This window comes from Chlorocebus sabaeus, chromosome 17 (genome assembly GCF_047675955.1).
Source record: "Chlorocebus sabaeus isolate Y175 chromosome 17, mChlSab1.0.hap1, whole genome shotgun sequence".
Classification (NCBI taxonomy): domain Eukaryota; kingdom Metazoa; phylum Chordata; class Mammalia; order Primates; family Cercopithecidae; genus Chlorocebus; species Chlorocebus sabaeus.
In genome coordinates this window covers 47418763-47436456 of record NC_132920.1, presented here as the reverse complement: position 1 = coordinate 47436456, position 17694 = coordinate 47418763, and the positions used below count along the sequence as shown (strand labels likewise).

The window sequence follows — 17694 nt, the reverse complement described above, 5'->3', positions numbered from 1 at the left end:
TTTCAAGGAGTCTCTCCAAGACCATCCATGGACCCAAAACCACTGACTCTGGGTTTTAAATCCTGTTAGTTTGGATTTCCTTAATTGCATTTACAAGCCCAAGCCCAGAGATTCTCAAACTTTGCCCCATATTAAAATCACCTTGAAAACTTAAAAAACAAACCAACAACAGCAACAAACCTCAATGCCCAGGCCAGGTCATGTCCTGTTCCAATTAAATCAGAGTCTCTAGAGGTGGGGCCCAGGAATAAATATATATGTTTTAAACTCTCCAGGTGATTCCACAGCGCAGCAAAGTTGGGGAAGCAACGCACAGGTCTCCTTTTTTGTCACGCAGTTGATCTAAGTGCTCTGTGGTCTATTCACCACCGCTGTCTGATTTAGTCATCGTGTCCGAAACAATGGAAAGGCGTCTGCAGCTGAAATAATTTAGTTGGAATTATCTTGGAAAAAAGAAGTAAAGTTAGACTGGGGGTGTAATGATTTTTCAGCGCTTTCCCTGGGCCAACAGGCGAGTGCAATTCCCTCAGCGAACGCCAAGGGGCACCCTCTCCCTCCCCGCTGTACCTGGAAAGCCTTCCTCTTTCCGACCGCACAAAGAGCCCGGCCTCCTCCCGGGTGACATCACAAAGGGCCGCTCCCCCGCCCCTTCGGCGCCACCACGTGTGTCCCTGCGCCCGGTGGCCACCGACTCAGTCCTCGCCGGCCAGTCTGGGCAGCGGAGGAGGGTGGTTGGCAGTGGCTGGAAGCTTCGCTATGGGAAGTTGTTTCTTTGATCTCTCGCGCCCAGCCCTCCTCCCTGGTTCTCCGCAGCCGCTGTCGGAGGAGAGCACCCGGAGGCGCGGGCTGCAGTCGCGGCGTCTTCTCCCCGCCTGGGCGGCCGCGCCGCTGGGCAGGTGCTGAGCGCCCTTAGAGCCTCCCTTGCCGCCTCCCTCCTCTGCCCGGCTGCAGCAGTGCACATGGGGTGTTGGAGGTAGATGGGCTCCCGGCCCGGGAGGCGGCGGTGGATGCGGCGCTGGGCAGAAGCAGCCGCCGATTCCAGCTGCCGTGGGGCCGCGCGCCCCGGGCGCCCCTGCGAGTCCCCAGCTCAGCCATGGGGACCTCTGCGAGCAGCAGCACCGCCCTCGCCTCCTGCAGCCGCATCGCCCGCCGAGCCAGAGCCACGATGATCGCGGGCTCCCTTCTGCTGGTGAGCGCTTGCGGGGACCGGGGGTGGCGGCGGCGCCGGAGCAGAAGGAACCGCTCTCCGGGAGCTGGGCGGATCTCCGAGCCGGGGCTTCGGGAGGCGCGGGGCCCGGCCGACTGGGTTACGGGCACTGAGGGGTTTGCAAGGGAAGGCAACACACCGGAGGGCCTCGACTAGGTTATTTAGGGGAATCACAGGGCTCAGCCGGGGCCGGGGAATGAAGACGAATTGTTTTCCTTGCAGTCTGGCTTTGCTGGTGGAGGCGCTAGAGGTGGCCGCCCGGCTTCTGCGCATTTGAGGGCTTTTCCCCCTCCTCGGCCTACCTCGGGCTCCCCACGCCCGCAGCCACAGCCCTCCACCCATCGGCCACTGCCCCTCTGCGTGGTGTGGGGCCGGGGCCGCGGTGTGGGGCTCCGAGGGCCGGCCGAGCCCGGCGCTTTGTTGCAGCTGCAATGTCATGTCGGGATGCTACTGCAGTGGAAGAGAGTGGTACCGGTGCGCGCCGGACACCGGAGACCTCCGGGTGCTGCCTCGCGGTGCGTTCCCGAGCAGGGCGCAAGCAGCCCCCTCCTCCATCCCTTTACCCTCTCTCTTCGCTCTTGGCTTGGGTGGGGTCTCAGGTTCTGCCTGCCGAAATATCACCCTTAGACCCACTCTCCGGCGCCTCCCAAGCGCCGGCTTCCAGCCAGCCAGCGCGCTGGCACTCGAATGGGGGGAGGGGGAAGGAGATGTGTGTAAAGGAAGATGAATTTTCTGCGGTCTTTCCGATCCCTCGTTTACCTGTGGCTAGGCAGGTGACCCTGCAGGGTGGTGCAGTCTCCCTCATCGCCCAAGCTGCATCCACATCTCGGGTCAATCATCTTGACCGAAAACTTACCCTCATCTTCCCCCAAATTCCCTCCCTTTATTTCCAACTATTGGGGTGAAGGGGCAAGTTAGATGGAAGAAAATTTGAGATCAAACCCTTGAGCTTCCCTTGCCTATCTTTTATCCCTGCAGGAAGGATGGAGATTCTTAGCTAAAAACCAAACAAAAACAAAAAACAAGAGCTTGTTTTCATGGCAGGACTGTGTACGGGAAAAGCAGGCTTGCTGTCTCCTTCCCCAAAAGGGCTTAACGCCTGGCCAGCCAAGAACTGCTTAGATCTCAGGGCATTGCAGTTGCTATGGCCTGGGAATTCATCCTACAGACACTCTGGTTCCTTGTGTGTGTGTTTTAAGAGGAAGAGAGAGACTAAAGAAAAGTTTGTTACTGTTAGCATTTATAATGAAGCAAGTCACAGTCTCCCTTCAGAAACTCTTTTCTGCCCATTTATTAATGGCATGGCCAAGGTTTATATCTTTGAAACAAGTGTGGTGGATGGTAACCAGTAGTGGGGGAGTCTCTTGGGACAATGAACCTGAATTGACAGTCTTGGTGTGGAGAGAAGCACATCTAGGTCCATGGGAACACTGATCCTAGATCAGTGGAGTGAGAATTATCATCGGTTCCTTTTTCACGGCTGTAGATCCACTACTATCCACTGCTATGTTTCGGGTGCTTCCAACACATCTGATTATTATATGCCTCCTAGAGTCCATTCCCAGATTAAATCTTAAGTCATGGTGCAATACTCCATTTATTTTACCTTTTAGCATGAGGTAGGTAATTAAACAAAGGTCTTGATGTAATCAAACGGTAGGTTGCTTTAACTGAGAAAGGGCCCAGCTCCTTTTTTTGAATCATCAGGCTAGGCACCCTGGCTCACGCCTGTAACCCCAGCATTTTGGGAGGCCAAGGTGGGAGGATTGCTTGAGTTCAGGAGTTCGAGATTTGCCTGGGCAACATAGTGAGACCCCATCTCTATAAGAAGTCAGGTGGGTGTGGTAGTGGTGTACCCCTGTATGCCCAGCATCTCAGGAGGCTGAGGTGGGAGGATGGCTTGAACCCAGGATGTTGAGGCTGCAGTGAGCTGCGATCATGCCATGGCACTCCAGCCTGAGTCACAAAGTGAGACCCGGTCTCAAAAACCAAAATAAAAAATAAGTCATCAAACTCAACCTATCCTAAAAATTTTGCACTAGATTTGCGACTGAAGACCTGACAATTTAAGTTTGGCTGCTTTGAAAAAATAAAATTTCTAATGGGGATTAGGAGCAGTCTCAAGATGATAACCAATACAGGATTCCTTATTCTTCCGCTAGCTATGCTAAAAAGACTTCAGTTAAATTCATAGAATGGCATGAGGTTGAGCCCTTCATCCTGAAGGGTGACTGGAGGGTGTGCCAGGAATCAGCAGAGACTATGTTATAATCCCCATCCAGGGTGGGGAGGAAATGCCTTTTGTCTTTCACATTCTTACTCTGCATGCCCAAGTCCACAGGACAGGCTTTGTTAATGTGTAAAATGATGATCTCATGATACTGTTCCAAGAAGTATTTATCCCTTTGGGATCGTTGGCCATGTGAACATGATGGACACCAGGTACTGGAGCCTGGGTACACGTGGCAGGGTACTCAGAACACTACTGGGGGAGGTGGGCAAGTTAGTGGCATGCCCACATATTGCAGTTAGATTAAAAAAGTAATAATCCAAATAAAGTGTTCTGTTTATTATGTCTTCTAACGCTCTTCTTTCAAATATCTCCCTTTTTGTGTGACAATATTTATTGTCATCATATTTGTGTTGCGACTTTTTGTTTGTCATGACTGGCTAACTGCATGAAAGATAGCTTACTATAAGCTTATAAAAATACAAATATATATGCACACAATATGACATAATATATAAACACACATATATAGCAATTGTATATGTATAGAGAGAGCAATTGCTACATGCCAGGTGCTTTGTATATGATATCTCACTTATTCATAGCATCTTTGTGAAGCAGGTGATATTATCTCTATTTTATAGTTGAGAAAATGGAAGCTCCCGAAATTTCACTGGTTTGTCCCAGGCCACACAGCTTGCACGTGATATTGCTAGGGCCAGAACTCAGGATTGCCCGGCTCTTCAGCTCATGTCCTCCTTTAGCCCTGTGCTACACTGCGTGTTTCACAAGTCCAAATTGCTTGGTAATAAAATGTAACAACAGAGAAGTTGCTATTGGGGAACAGTTAAGATGGCAGTTTGGTTCATTACAGAACGTGAATGAGAATTACAGGAATGCTTTTGGAAGGAAGTATTCTTGCTGCTTGCACTTCTACTTCTGATGAGGGTCTGCATGATAATAGGGAGTAAAACATACACTGAAAGACAAGAGCTGGGTTCAAAAGTCTGGGGCTCAGGTGGACAAAACATTCTTGTTGCTCAACACCCAGTAAGTCTAATGTGCATGGATGTGCTTTGTCTTCAGAATCTAAGATTACCTTCCACCATCTTGACTTTACCAATTGTACTTTCCTGCCTGAGACACTCACCCTTGCTAGATCATATCTCTGTAAGGCAGAGACAAGACCTTTAGGTTTGTTCCACTGATAAGGAATGCTCTAGAATGGCTTGCCCAGCATGACAATACATAGTCAGAGACGCCTCTTGCCCTCAGGGAGCTCGCTTTAACTGCATAGATAGGATGTTCGCAGTGAGGCAGTCAGAAGAGAAGGGAGCCATAACTGGTAAGGGTATCAGGTGTGAAGTTTTAGAAAACACTCTTTTGCAAGCATTATGAATTTCAGATAGAGGGCTATTTGCTGTTATAGCCTGTCCAGCTGTGTGTTTGCCTGGAAAGTGCCAAGTAATAGTGTTTTTCTGTTACTGAAACTAGACATGTAGCTTAGTGCTACCTCCTGATCTTCATTTATCAAAGTACATTACCTGGCACATTGGCAATTCACTTTGACTGTTTGGGCAGGCGTGGAGTGGTCTGGTGGGGGCTGAAGTTCTGAATCACATCAAGACTTGGTGGCAAATTCAAGCAGAACTTTAAATTAGAGCTGAGATTATATCCAAAAGATTTTCTCCCTCCTATATATCTTAGCTCTACAATCCTAGAATGAGAAAGCTGGAAGGGAGCATAAAAAATACTGATTTAACACCCTATATTTTTTGGTTGAGAGAAAAAAAAATACTCTATTGGGCAAGTGACTCATTTTTCATGTTTACAAATGAACCTGCGTGGAGCACCCTTTCTAAGCAAGGCACTATCCTGGGCAGTGGGAACCCAGGGATGAACTGGGGTTTGGATCTTGCCATGAAGGTACAATGTACATGGCCATCACCAGTGCTGGTTGGGTTTTACTCGCTCATATGGAATCAGTGGATGAAGGTACTATACTTACCGTAATACACAAAATATGATTGATGTTAAAATCTTTAAAATACCTGAAGTAACTTTGGCTGTTGGTCTGAGAATCAGAGAAAAAAAAAAAAACACTTTCAAATCTGAGAATGACATACATTAGCCTCGGTAGAGAAAGCAGCTTCTAATCAGAGGAATGGGGAGTGCAAAACCTGTGCTGGAATGCAGGAGTCCTGACCGACCCCCTGAGTTATCATTACATCCAAAATGTGTGTAACGGAGTTGAGCTCTCTCATCTGAACTGTTTCTGAAGACATGTGTTTGAATCTTCTTCAAGTCCAGTCCAAAACAAGCAAACCTCTAGTGTAAATAAACTACACAAGTAAATCAAATCAGCAATAAAAAAAGTTCCTTGTAAATGGGATTTAAGGACTACCTTAAGGTGGGAAGGAAAAAAAGGGAGACTTGAAAAGGCATATATCCACCTAATGCCTGCTTGACATGTTTTAGTGTGGCTAAATGTCGACAAAGTCTATCAAGCGGGATATGGTAAGCACAGTTAATGCTGTATTTTCTGGGGCAGTTTGCAGACAGTCCTTTTCTTCAGGTATGCTCTCATTGGGTCGGAACAAATAGGTGTGAGCTTCTGGGCTGGCTCTGGCAGATGGTCTTTGTCCTTTCTGCATTGTAGACCAGAATGTGGAGACATCACACTTTAGCTTTTCAGGCAACTATATCCACGAAGATGAGAGGTGAAGCCTCTTTGGAGGCTGCATAGACAGTTTACAAATTAATTTTGTGCTCAGCTGGTCCTTCATAAAGCATGTAAACTCTAATTGCCTTAAATAAACATCTTTTTTTTTTTTTTTTGGTTTGGTTTTTGGTGACACAAAATGGTCAGGTGCATTATCAGACCATTACTATTCAGGGGCTGGTATGAATTGAGTGACTTTTCCTCATGCTTATTTTCCAGTAAGCAATAATATTCTGTTGGCTTTCTTTCCCCAAGAAGGCCTGGCAAATTCCGGTGATACCAGGTCATCAGCAACTTCTTGGCAAACTCAGGTGCTTCTCTTCTGTGACAGGAAGAGCCCAGGTTATCTCCGAGCTTTGGGCTTGTGTCCAGTGATCACTTGGAGCTGACTCAGTGTGGACCATTAGACAAAGATATGTCTGTTTGACAGAATGACAATAGGAGCCATAATAGGAATCAATTTGGTCCCCAAAGTTGGATCCTCATTTAGCATTAGCAGAAGGCTGGGTTTTGTGGCTGTAGCAGCAACAGCTGCTGAGCTTTGATTGTTTAGGATAGGGGCGAGATCATGAATAAATACTGGCCTTGCCCCAGTGTTTGTGTTTGTCAAATACCAAAAAATAAAATAGGAATCCTAAATTGGCTTGCACGCTGCCACCTGGCTTTCTTACCACCTTCATTTCTAGCCTGAATCCAAGAGGGGAGGAGCTTGGGCAGAGGTTATAACCTGGGAGGAACCTGGCAGATATCAGTGAGTACAGGCAGGACTGAGGGCTATCCAGAGGTGGGGTTCACTGATATTTAGGCTGCTGACTCAAAGCAATAGTGAGCAATAGTGATCTCAGTGAGATCAGTGGGCAATAGCAATCTCAGTGTTCTTGAGAGGTGTTAAAAGCCACCAGAAGATTTTCTTGTCAGTATCCTGGCTTTGAGATGACAGATGTGTGTGGTGGTGGGAAAGTTGCGCTCAGAGAGATCTCAGGCAGGTGTGGGGCTGAGCAGGGTGTGGGTGGGGATCAGGACGTTGCCCTGTGGCTTCATATTTAAAAATTATACCTAAGACTTTGTGCTAAACAAAAATAAAAACAAGAAAAGTAAGGGGGGGCACTTAGTAAGCTAAGTCATAGCAAGGCTCATTATCTAATCTTTGTATACTTTTCTATTTGTTCCGCTGCTCTCAGTACTGCTGTGTGGCTCTGTTGCTTGGCTCCCTTGCAAATCTATCCGTTTTGGGAAAAGGAGCATGAGCTTAATGGATTTAGGAGAGAGGAGAGGAGTGAGTCTGTGAGTCCTGGAATCAAATGAGAGCAGCTGTGGATTCAATAGGGCTTCAGCTCTGAGAGCCCAGAGGGGAGGAATAAGCAAGTGGGTGTTAATATTAATCATTGATATTGCTATCACTTATTTATTGAGTACTTATCTTTGACATTGTGTTGAATACCTTCTACAAATGATCTCAATACATCTGACAAGTCTATGAGGTAGTAGCATTAGCCCCATTTTACAGGTAAGTGAATGGAGTCTGAAAAATCTTATGGTCATGCAGTTGGCAACTGCTGGAGAAAGGATTTAAATCTAGGTCTGTGTGGCTTTGTGCACACTGCTTTTTCTGAAAGTTGTTGGTAGGAGAGAGGTCACCTTAATTTACCAGAATTTTGTTTTCTGTAAAGAGAATGACTTTACCCTAGAGTTGAACATTCTCTTTCCAGAAATTTAATGAGCAATTCTGCTCCGTGATGGTACTTGGAAGTTTAACTGAAACTGCTGATCATAAAGTGAGAGCAATGATTGAAAGGGGAGGGTATGCAGTCATTGGTAAGCTTTTTCTAGCGTTTTCCTATGGTGTGACTCTGACGGGCAATGGTGCCATGGCTAAGATGGAAAGATACTCCTGTAAATTGAAATGTTATAAATAGGGAATGAAGGCTTTGCTTTCCTGCTACTTGGGTCATTTTGAAAAATATTTGTTTAGTGAGTAACGGTGTGACATGGGTTCTGCTTAGCAATGTAGTTTCAACTCACTTATCCTGAGAACTTGAGGACCTTTTAGGGTTTTCTTTGCTGCCAGCCTAGTTATTTGTATAGAATAAGTGCACGGGCTTGTACCATCTGTTATTAGTATTTCCTTTTTTCACTTTTCATTTCAGGTCTCTTGGAAACCGGTTTAACTCCATGATTTGAGGGGTGTCAGAGGTCATGTGTCTGTGTGTGGCTTATCATACTGACTGGTAGCACTCGCTTAAGTAAGCTTTTAAACATCGCTTTGTAGGTTGTAGAGACTGAGTAAACTAGGAAAAGGTAAAGGGTGGGAGGAAATCATTTAATCATTTGTCCTGGAAAACAGGTTGGAATTCTGGTCTCCCAAATAACCTCTGGGATAAGACCACTGTTTGATTTCATCCTATATATGACCAGGTCAGCTTACCCAGGATGAGGAGAGGTGGGAGTGTTGGGAAGGAAGAAAGAGATTCCAAGGCAAATGGTAACAGGTCCCCAGAATAATTTAGCTGGATATTTTTGTTAATCCGTTTTGTGATGCTGTAAAGGAATACCCAAGACTGGGTCATTTATAAAGAAAAGAGGTTTATTTCACTCATGGTTCTGCAGGCTGTACAAGAAGCATGGAGTTAGCATCTGGTTGGCTTCTGGTAAGACCTCAGGAAGCTTTTAGTCATGGCAGAAGGGAAGGGAGCATGGTGTATCACATGGTCAGAGAGGGAGCAGAAGAGAGGGAAGGAAGTGCTAGGCTCTTTAAACAACCAGGTCTGGTAGGAATTAAGAGAACTCAGTTATCACCAATGAGACAATGTTAAGCCATTCCTTTATGTGTAGAAGTCCATGACTCCACTCTCCTCGTGGGTTTAAACCTTGCTGACCTGGTCAAGCAAAAATAACAAAATAGACAAGTTTTGTGTGTGTTTCCTCATTTGAAAAGCTCAGGGCTAATACTGTTTTTCAGCTTCTCAAAGACAATATGCTCTTCATCTTTGTGTTTCTGGCTCAATGTCCTGACACATAGCAGTTAAGCAATAAATGATTAATGAATTTCAGAAGGATTTTGATTTAAACTAACTGTTCATTCATTCTAGACAAGTTAGAGGTTAGTTGGAGCTAGAGTTACATCTCAGTCCTTTGAACTACAACTGAAGAATAGTTGACTTATTAAGAAAGAACAATTTAAACTTATGTAAGTTGGCAGACTAGAAGAACCTACTGGGTGTAGAATTCTCTTTATGTGTCATTTCAATTCAATTCCCTTTGTTTACAGTATTTATGTATAGTTAAAACTAATGTGTATGTACCTGCTTGTGTTCTGCTTTTCTTAGTGTAGATATTTTCTATTATCTTAGAGAGATATATTTATATTTTATCCATTTAATAAAATTTATGGGGCATCTATAAAATGTCAGGCATTGCTAGACTTTGGGTATGTGATAGTGAAAGGCTATTCATGGGCTTTCTTCTTGGATGCCATAAAAGTGGTGATGCTTAATAAGAACCAGCCATTTGAAGAACAGAAGGAAGAATATGCCAGGAGGAAGGACGGTATGTGGGATGGCCCAGAGGGAGGAAAGAGCCTATATGTTCAGAGAATAGAAAGAAGATTTACGGTAGTTGGTGCTCAGTGAATGGGGACAATGGATCGAGCTTGAAAAGGCAGGCAGAGGCAAAATCATACAAGATCCTTTAAGGGATCAGGACATCACTCAGTGCAGTGGGAAGCAGGGTAATAATATGACTTGAATGCAATTTAAAAAAAAAAACTCACTGGCAGCTCTGTGGAGAATGAATTAGAGAAGGGGAGCATAGAAGCTGGAAGCCAGTTAGCACCTTTTACAGCAATTCAGGGCAGAGATGATGGTGCTGGGGCAGTGACAATGAAGATGGGGATTGCTAGATAGAAATTTTGGAGAGATTTGCTGATGGCGAGATAGGAAGGAGCAGGTGATATTGAAACAAAGCAGTGATCAAGGCTGATTCCTAGGTTCCCACATTGAGCAGTCTATGGTGGTCTGATTACTTTGAAAGGGAAGACTTGGGGAGCAGTGGGTGAAACTGAGAGGCCTTAAGTTTGGATGCATATTGAATAAGTTTGAGGTGCCTGTGATTCACTCATTTCAAGCCTTTATGGCTGCCACTTTTTAATAGCTCTATCCCCTCCAGTTGGCACTGTGTTGAGCCATTCTACGGTTGTTGGATGCTTGGCTTGCTGTCTCTTTGGTCTTCCATTGCAAGCAGCACTAATGAAGTTGTCTCTGTATAAACCAATGGCTCTTTTTCCTTTTTGGTTTTTCCCCAAAGTGTGTTCCTCAAAGTGGAATTGCTGGATCAAAGGAAATGAATGAACAGTTTTATGGCTTTTGCTGTACATTGCCAGACTGTAGTCCAGAAGAACTAAATTAATTTAGAATGCCACCAGTCACCTATAAATGTGCTTTCTAGCCCACAAGACTGCCAGTATTGGAGTTTATAACTGTAATTTATTTATGCTGCTTTAATTATAGATATGTGAGGGTCCTTGGTTGTGCAAATTTGAATTTCAATAGCTCCTAGGGATATCAGACATTTATCCATAGGATGATCACCTTTGTAATTATGTACTCATGTAGCCCTCTGTCATAACTATTGAGTAGGAGTTATGTTAGCCACATTTGCATGAATTCTGTATATGCGTTTTTAGTTTTATAAGCTTTTATTAGCAGTGTATGTCTTTTTTACATTCTACTTTTAATATTATTATATTTAATAACATAAAAGTTGAGATTTATGTTTTTATTTTTGAGACAGAGTCTTATTCTGTCCCCCAGGCTGGAGTGCAGGTGGCACGATCTCGGCTCACTGCAACCTCTTCCTCCTGGGTTCAAGCGATTTTCCTGCCTCAGCCTCCTGAGTAGCTGAGATTACAGCGTGCACCGCCCTGCCTGACTAATTTTTGTGTTTTTGGTAGAGGCGGGGTTTCACCATATTGACCATGTTGGCTGGTCTCAAACTCCTGACCTCAAGTGATCCTCCTGCCTCAGCCTCCCAAAGTGCTGGGATTACAGGTGTGAGCTACCGCACCCAGCTGAGATTTACATTTTTAAACCTTTTTCTTTGTTTGTGTCTGAAAATATTTTGTGTCTGAGAATATTTTCATTTTGTTGGTGCTGTTCATTTTAACAGAAATTGATCTCTTTGCAGGTGCAATGAACTATTCTGATAACTCTGAATTTTCTATGTGATGTTTTAAACGTTGGGTTTGTTGACTTTTCGGACTTTAGTGTCATATTTGTGGTAAGAATTACATTAGTATGTTCTGCAAGACAGTAATACTCATTGTATGAGGAAAGGGTTTTGTGGTCAAATATGTTTAGGGAGCGCTAGGTTCAACTAAGTCACCATTTCTGGCAGCTCTCCTGCAGGGCCTGCTGGAGCCGTCAATAGGTTAATATTAATTGTGCCTTTTTGAGAGAAGGCTCTAATCAGGAGCACTTTCTAAAATTTTAGGCCAGGGGCTGGTAAACTTTGTCTGTGAAGGACCAGATAGTATATATTTGCAGCTTTATAGGCCATGTGATTTCTGCTCTAACTACTTAATTCTGTGTTTGAATGCTGAGAGCAGCCCTAGGCAATACCTAAGAGATTGGGTGTGGCTGTGTTCCAATATAGCTTTATTTGTGGACACTACAATTTGTCATATCATTGTTATATGTCACAAAATATGATTATTCATTTGATTTTTAAAGAAACTATTTAAAATGTAAAAACCAATCTTAGCTTGTGAGCAGAAACAGGCAGGTACTGGAGCTTACTCACTCTTTTAAAATGTTTATTTATTTATTTTAATTTGGGACAGGGTCTTGCTCTGTCACCCAGGCTGGAGTTCAGTGGTGTGATCACAGCTCACTGTAGCCTCAACCTCCTGGGCTCAAGTGATCCTCCTACCTCACTCAGCTTCCTGAGTACCTGGAACACCACCATACCTGGCTTTTTTTTTTTTTTTTTTTTTTTAATTTTTTATAGTGATGGGGTCTCCCTGTGTTGCCAGACTGGTCTCAAGCTCCTAGGTTAAAGCGATCCTCTCCCCTTGCCCTCCCATGCTCACTCTTTTTAAAGACCGTAGAATCATTAATATCTCATGGGACTAGGTCAGGGAAACTCACTGTGGGACATGCTTTCTTAAATTCTGCTCCAGTTATCTAAAGTACTTATTAACAGTAAATCCTTTCTGCTCTCTTGTGTTTTCTCATTTGCTGTATACCAAGTTTTTATTGTAAATGTTTTGAAAATGCTAGTGGACCCATGTTTCTCTTTTAACTCTTTGCTGTGCAGTCTGTATTTTTTGTTTCATTATTTGCTTTTAGTCCGGGATGGTTTGTTTCAGGATTATAGCTTTTAAAAATCTGAAGTCTTTGATACACTTCTCAGGAATTGAATACTCGCATTTTAATTGGGGTGTTTTAAAAGATTGTCTTGGCCAGGTGCAGTGGCTTACATCTGTGATCCAGCACTTTGGGAGACCGAGGCAGGAGGATCACTTGAGGTCAGGAGTTCAAGACCAGCCTGGTCAATATGGTGAAGTTCCAGCTCTACTAAAAATGCAAACATTAGCTGGGCATGGTGGCACACACCTGTAATCCCAGCTACTGGGGAGGCTGAGGCAGGAGAATTGTGTGAACCCAGGAGGGAGAAGTTGCAGTGAGCCCAGATCATGCCATTGCAATCCAGCCTGGGTGACAGAGCGAGACTCCGTCTCAAAAAACTCAAAAAAAAAAAAAAAAAAAAGAAAAGAAAAAAGAAAAGTAAAAAGAGAGAGGATTTTCCATCACTGGTTAGAAAATTTGAAAAATAAAAGTAAAAAACTAAAAGATGGTTAAAATATAGTACATCGTTAAGTTGGCGGGATTGATAATTAAAATAACATTTATGGAATGCTTACTATGTGTCAGACACGTTTTGCCTGCTTTATCTGTATTAACAATTAATTCTCAAGACAGTCTTTGAAGAGTAGGTATTGCTAATTAACTCCTTTATACTAATGAGGAAGCAGAGACACAGAAGTGAGTCATTTGCCAAGGCCACCCAGAATTAAGGATGAAAAAAATCCAACATGTTTTTCTACTCGCACACAAGGCTCAATACAACACCTTTGACACCAAATTCTCCAGTAGACACCAGCTGAGTGCCCTCTAATTCAATTGAGTTCTGACCTGTCTACTTGGAGGTAGGGTCGGATCCCACAGTTTAAAGACTCAGTCCCGGGGGACTGCCCCCAACATCTGATGTCAAGCACCAGCCGCCGATTATTTTGCCTGTGCTTTGGCCTGACCAGCTGTAAATCAAGGTTCCCACAAACCCTTCCTCAGGTTTGATTAATTTGCTAGAGCGGCTCACAGAACTCAGGGAAACACTTTACTTACTCAGCCTCCTGAGTAGCTGGGACCACAGGCGTGTACTACCACGCCCAACTCCAGTTTCTTAATAAAGGATATAATAAAGGATACAAATGAACAGCCAGATGGAGGAAATGCATAGGGCAAGGTGTGTGGGAAGGGGCATGGAGCTTCCATGCCCTCTCTGGGCGCGCCATCCTCCAGGAATCTCCAGGTGTTCAGCTCTCCAGAAGCTCTCCAAACCCCAGTCCTTTTGGGCTTTTACGGAGACTTCATTACTTAGACATGATTGATTATATCACTAGCCTTTGGTGATCAGCTCAACCTTCAGTCCTTCTCCCCTTCCCTGAGGTTGGAGGTGGGGTTGAAAGTCCCAACCCTTCAATCATACCTTGGTCTTTCTTATGACCAGCCCCTATCCTGAAGCTACTTAGCAGCCCCCAGCCACCAATCATCTCATTAGCATACAAAAGACACTATTATGACTGGAGATGTTAAGGTTTTAGGAGTTGTGCACCAGAAACCAGGGACAGAGACCAAATATATATTTATTAGATCACACTATCACACCTAGCTAGTACCTGGTAGATCTGGGCTGCTCAGCACGCTATAGGCTAAAATATTAATAGGTTTTGTTTATGTGTGCTTTTATGCTGGAGTTGCTGCACTGGCTGGAGTCATTGGTTTTGCCTTGGTTTATAGGCTTTTCTTTAAATCCTTAGTGAGCACAGAGTAACATTCCTTCTGCATCTTTCCTCCTGTCTTGCATGGAATGCCAATTCATTTACTACTTAGTGACTAAATAAATGGGTAGCCTACTCTTGGCTTCTTCATGTATGCAGAAGTCTTAGAAATAGTTATTTCTAAGGACACGGAAGGAGATGAGGTTCTGTGGCCCCAGGACTGAGTGCTGCTGAGTGTACACTCTCCTGCATTGCAGGTTCCAGGGAAAACAAAACCTGGGTTAAGTCTCGCATGGCTTTTCCTTTTTCCAGTGTCTCCTGAGCTTGCCTCCTTCCAGTCCTGCAGTCAGCACATTCTAGCCTTGGCATCCTCTATATTCGCCAGTTTTAAAAACGGTCCCTGCTTTTGTCTTAGCAACAGAAGACTTTTTTTTTTTAAATCAGAGAGGATAGTAGCAAATGCGAGAGTTGACCAAATGTATATAACATAACTGGGAACAGTTCTGTCTGTGATTTGTGGAAGCTCTGTCCTTGAAGCCTTCCTCTTTGAGCGTTCCTTTTCCCCCCACTTCAAATCTACAGAATTCTAAGCAGCCAGTGTCTTGATATGACACATTTAATGTGATGCTCAAAATAAAATGATCAGAAATTCTGAAAGGTCTAGCTCTGCCTGGCTTTTGCCTTTTGGTCATCTGTTATCATGTTTTAGATTCACCATCTCAGGAATAACTTGGTTGCATTATCATCTCTACAGTAACAGGTTTCCTCTCCAAATATGAGTTTTATGCAGCATTAAAAAAATTCTACAACAAACTCATAGGCAGTCTCTCTGCCTGCCCTTTATGAATAGAAAAAAAAGTGTATCGCTGCCTTGACTTTGCTCATTTTCCACTAAAAATTATTAGAGTTAGATAGGGAACAAGAATGACAAAAATATATTGTAACCATCAGCTGTGAGGAATCTTTTGTTTGTTTGAAGGATGAGGTCATGGAGTAAGAATTGTTAAATAAATAGGCATCAACATTCTGACATGTCTTTGCAGATCTGGGTGCTTCCTGTCCTTAGTCAGGCCCATCTCTGTGTCCTAGAATAGAAGTGACAACAGGAGAGGTGTGATGTGGTTCACCAGGGTGAATGCTGAGACCCAGGGAGTTTTTACAGTTCGTTATTTAGAGCTACCTCCTCCCTCTTTTGAAATTTGTATTGTTCTGGGTTTACCTTTTAATCAATCATTCAGTAGGCATTTTACAGTGCTCATAAATCCCATACAGTTTGGAATGGCACACTGATATTTACCTCATGTATCCATTGTTGGTGAAATAAATGTCTTGGATAAATGAAATTTTCCAAATAACTAAAGTTTAAACTAGGACAGAGCATAGATAACTTCCAGAAGATAATCTTATTATGCTGCTTATAATTCTAATCACCAAGTTAGTATCATCATTTTTGAAGAAATAAGAGGGGAGACTGGGTCCAGTGACTCATGCCTATAATTCCAGCACTTTTGGGGACTGAGGTGGCAGGAATGCTTGAGGCCAGGAGTTTGAGATCAGCCTGAGCAACATAGTGAGAGCCCCTGGCCCCCTTCAAAAAAAAAAGAAAGAAACGAGGAGGGAATGTTTTAACTCTTTGATACATTTGCTTGTCACCTTAAGTACCCTGCAGAGTGTAATTCTTGTAAGCCATTTGTCGTTCTGTTAAAGCAGAGTGATGTCCTCAGGGTCTTTGGAGATGAAATGAAGTATCTGTCCATGTACTGAAGGGTATAAGGCCAGACTGCTTTATCTCTTGAGTTATTGTGACTACATTGTGGAGGCTTTGGGTTTTCTCCTGCTTGCTTTTAAACCTATACTCGGCTGGGCATGTTGGCTCACGCCTGTAATCCCAGCACTTTCGGAGGCTGAGGCAGGAGGATCACGAGGCCAGGAGATGGAGACCATCCTAGCCAACATGGGGAAACCCCGTCTCTACTAAAATACAAAAAATTAGCTGGGCGTGGTGGTGGGCGCCTGTAGTCCCAGCTACTCGGGAGTCTGAGGCAGGGGAATAGCTTGAACCCAGGAGGCGGAGGTTGCAGACAGCCTGGCGACAGAGCAAGACTCTGTCTCAAAACAAAAAACAAAAAAACCTGCACTCATCTTTAGCAACCTCCTCTACCATCACTTCTAATATGCTGGTTCTAATTATTTATATTCATTTATTCAACTAACACTTGTCAGACGTTACCATGAGTCGGGTCCTTGAGGGCATGGATAGCACCAGTAAATGAAATAGACCTGATCCTTGTCCACATGGAGCTTGTGATCCATAGGGGAAGACGTGCTAAACAGAAAAACGGGTACGTACAAAATTGTGGTAGCCATACTGGGGGAAAATATGGGAATGAGGGGATCTTGTGAAACTTGTTTTTATTAGTGGAGAGGTGGTCAGGGATGGCATTCCAGAGAAAGTCCTATCTTTGTTAAAGACTTTGCCTTTCGTCCTAAGTCATGTGGGAAGTGATTGAGAGTTTTAAGCAGGGGATGAAAAGATGAGATTTGGTGTGTGAGTTGGAGTGGGTGTCAAGAAAGGCAGCCAAGATCTCAGTACTCATTGCTAAACTCTCAGAGGTCTGACGATTCCTGTGAGTGAGCTTCTGCTCTCTGTATTTTTTGACATTTCTTTTGACTGCCCTGTGCAGGTGTTGACAGACTTTCTCTATAAAGGGCTGGATAGTATATTATCCAGCATATAGTGTATATAGTGTATTCTGTAAAGGGCTGGATAATATTTTAAGTTTGCAGGACATAAGGTATCTTTTGGAACTATCCAACTCTGCCACTGTAGCATGAAAGCAGCCACAGTCAATACCCACATAAATGGCTGAATTCCAATAAACGTGTTTATAGGAACAATTGGCATGTGGGATTTAGTTTGCTGACCCCTGGCTTGGAGAACGCTTTGCTTCTTATTCCCATGATCTTCATTATTGAGGTAGTTGTGCAAGGGAGGAAATGCAATCTATGTGGTCGTCCCTGGCCTTGAGCTGCTTGTAATCATTATGGGAAGATAAGTATATACACTTAAGTGGCCATCAGCAAACATCACAAGACAATATATAATTAGGCACCAATATGATGAACAGAAACAGGAAGTGTGATGAAGAGTTCACTCATCTGCTTGGAATCTGGGTGTCTAGGAATAATTTTAAAGGCTTTACAGGGAAGGTGGAACTTGACAGAAATAATTGTAAACACTTAGAGGGTTAGAGGTGAATACAACCTAGTGCAACTTGCAAATTTTAGTGATGCAGTGTTAGAAGATGAACAAAAGTAAATCACAGAACACTATGTATCCACAGTCCCCTTGGATGTGTAAGACAAAACAAAACAAAACAAAAATCAATGGGAACAGCCAATTTAAGGTATGCATGCATGTACATATGTATTATGTATAAATGCTCAGAAAAGGGTCTGGACAGATGTGCACCAAAATT

The 17694-nt window shown here is 43.8% G+C and overlaps 1 protein-coding gene across 1 annotated transcript in view; it reads left to right on the top strand.

Moving 5' to 3' along the window:
• Window positions 1-660: 660 nt before the first annotated feature.
• TNFRSF21 (TNF receptor superfamily member 21) overlaps window positions 661-17694 on the top strand; it is a 72921-nt gene continuing 55887 nt past the window's right edge. The window contains exon 1 of the mRNA XM_007972323.3: window positions 661-1189. Within this exon, the coding sequence (XP_007970514.2) occupies window positions 1094-1189 (96 nt within the window). The 5' untranslated portion in view covers window positions 661-1093. The remainder of the gene's footprint in view (window positions 1190-17694) is intronic.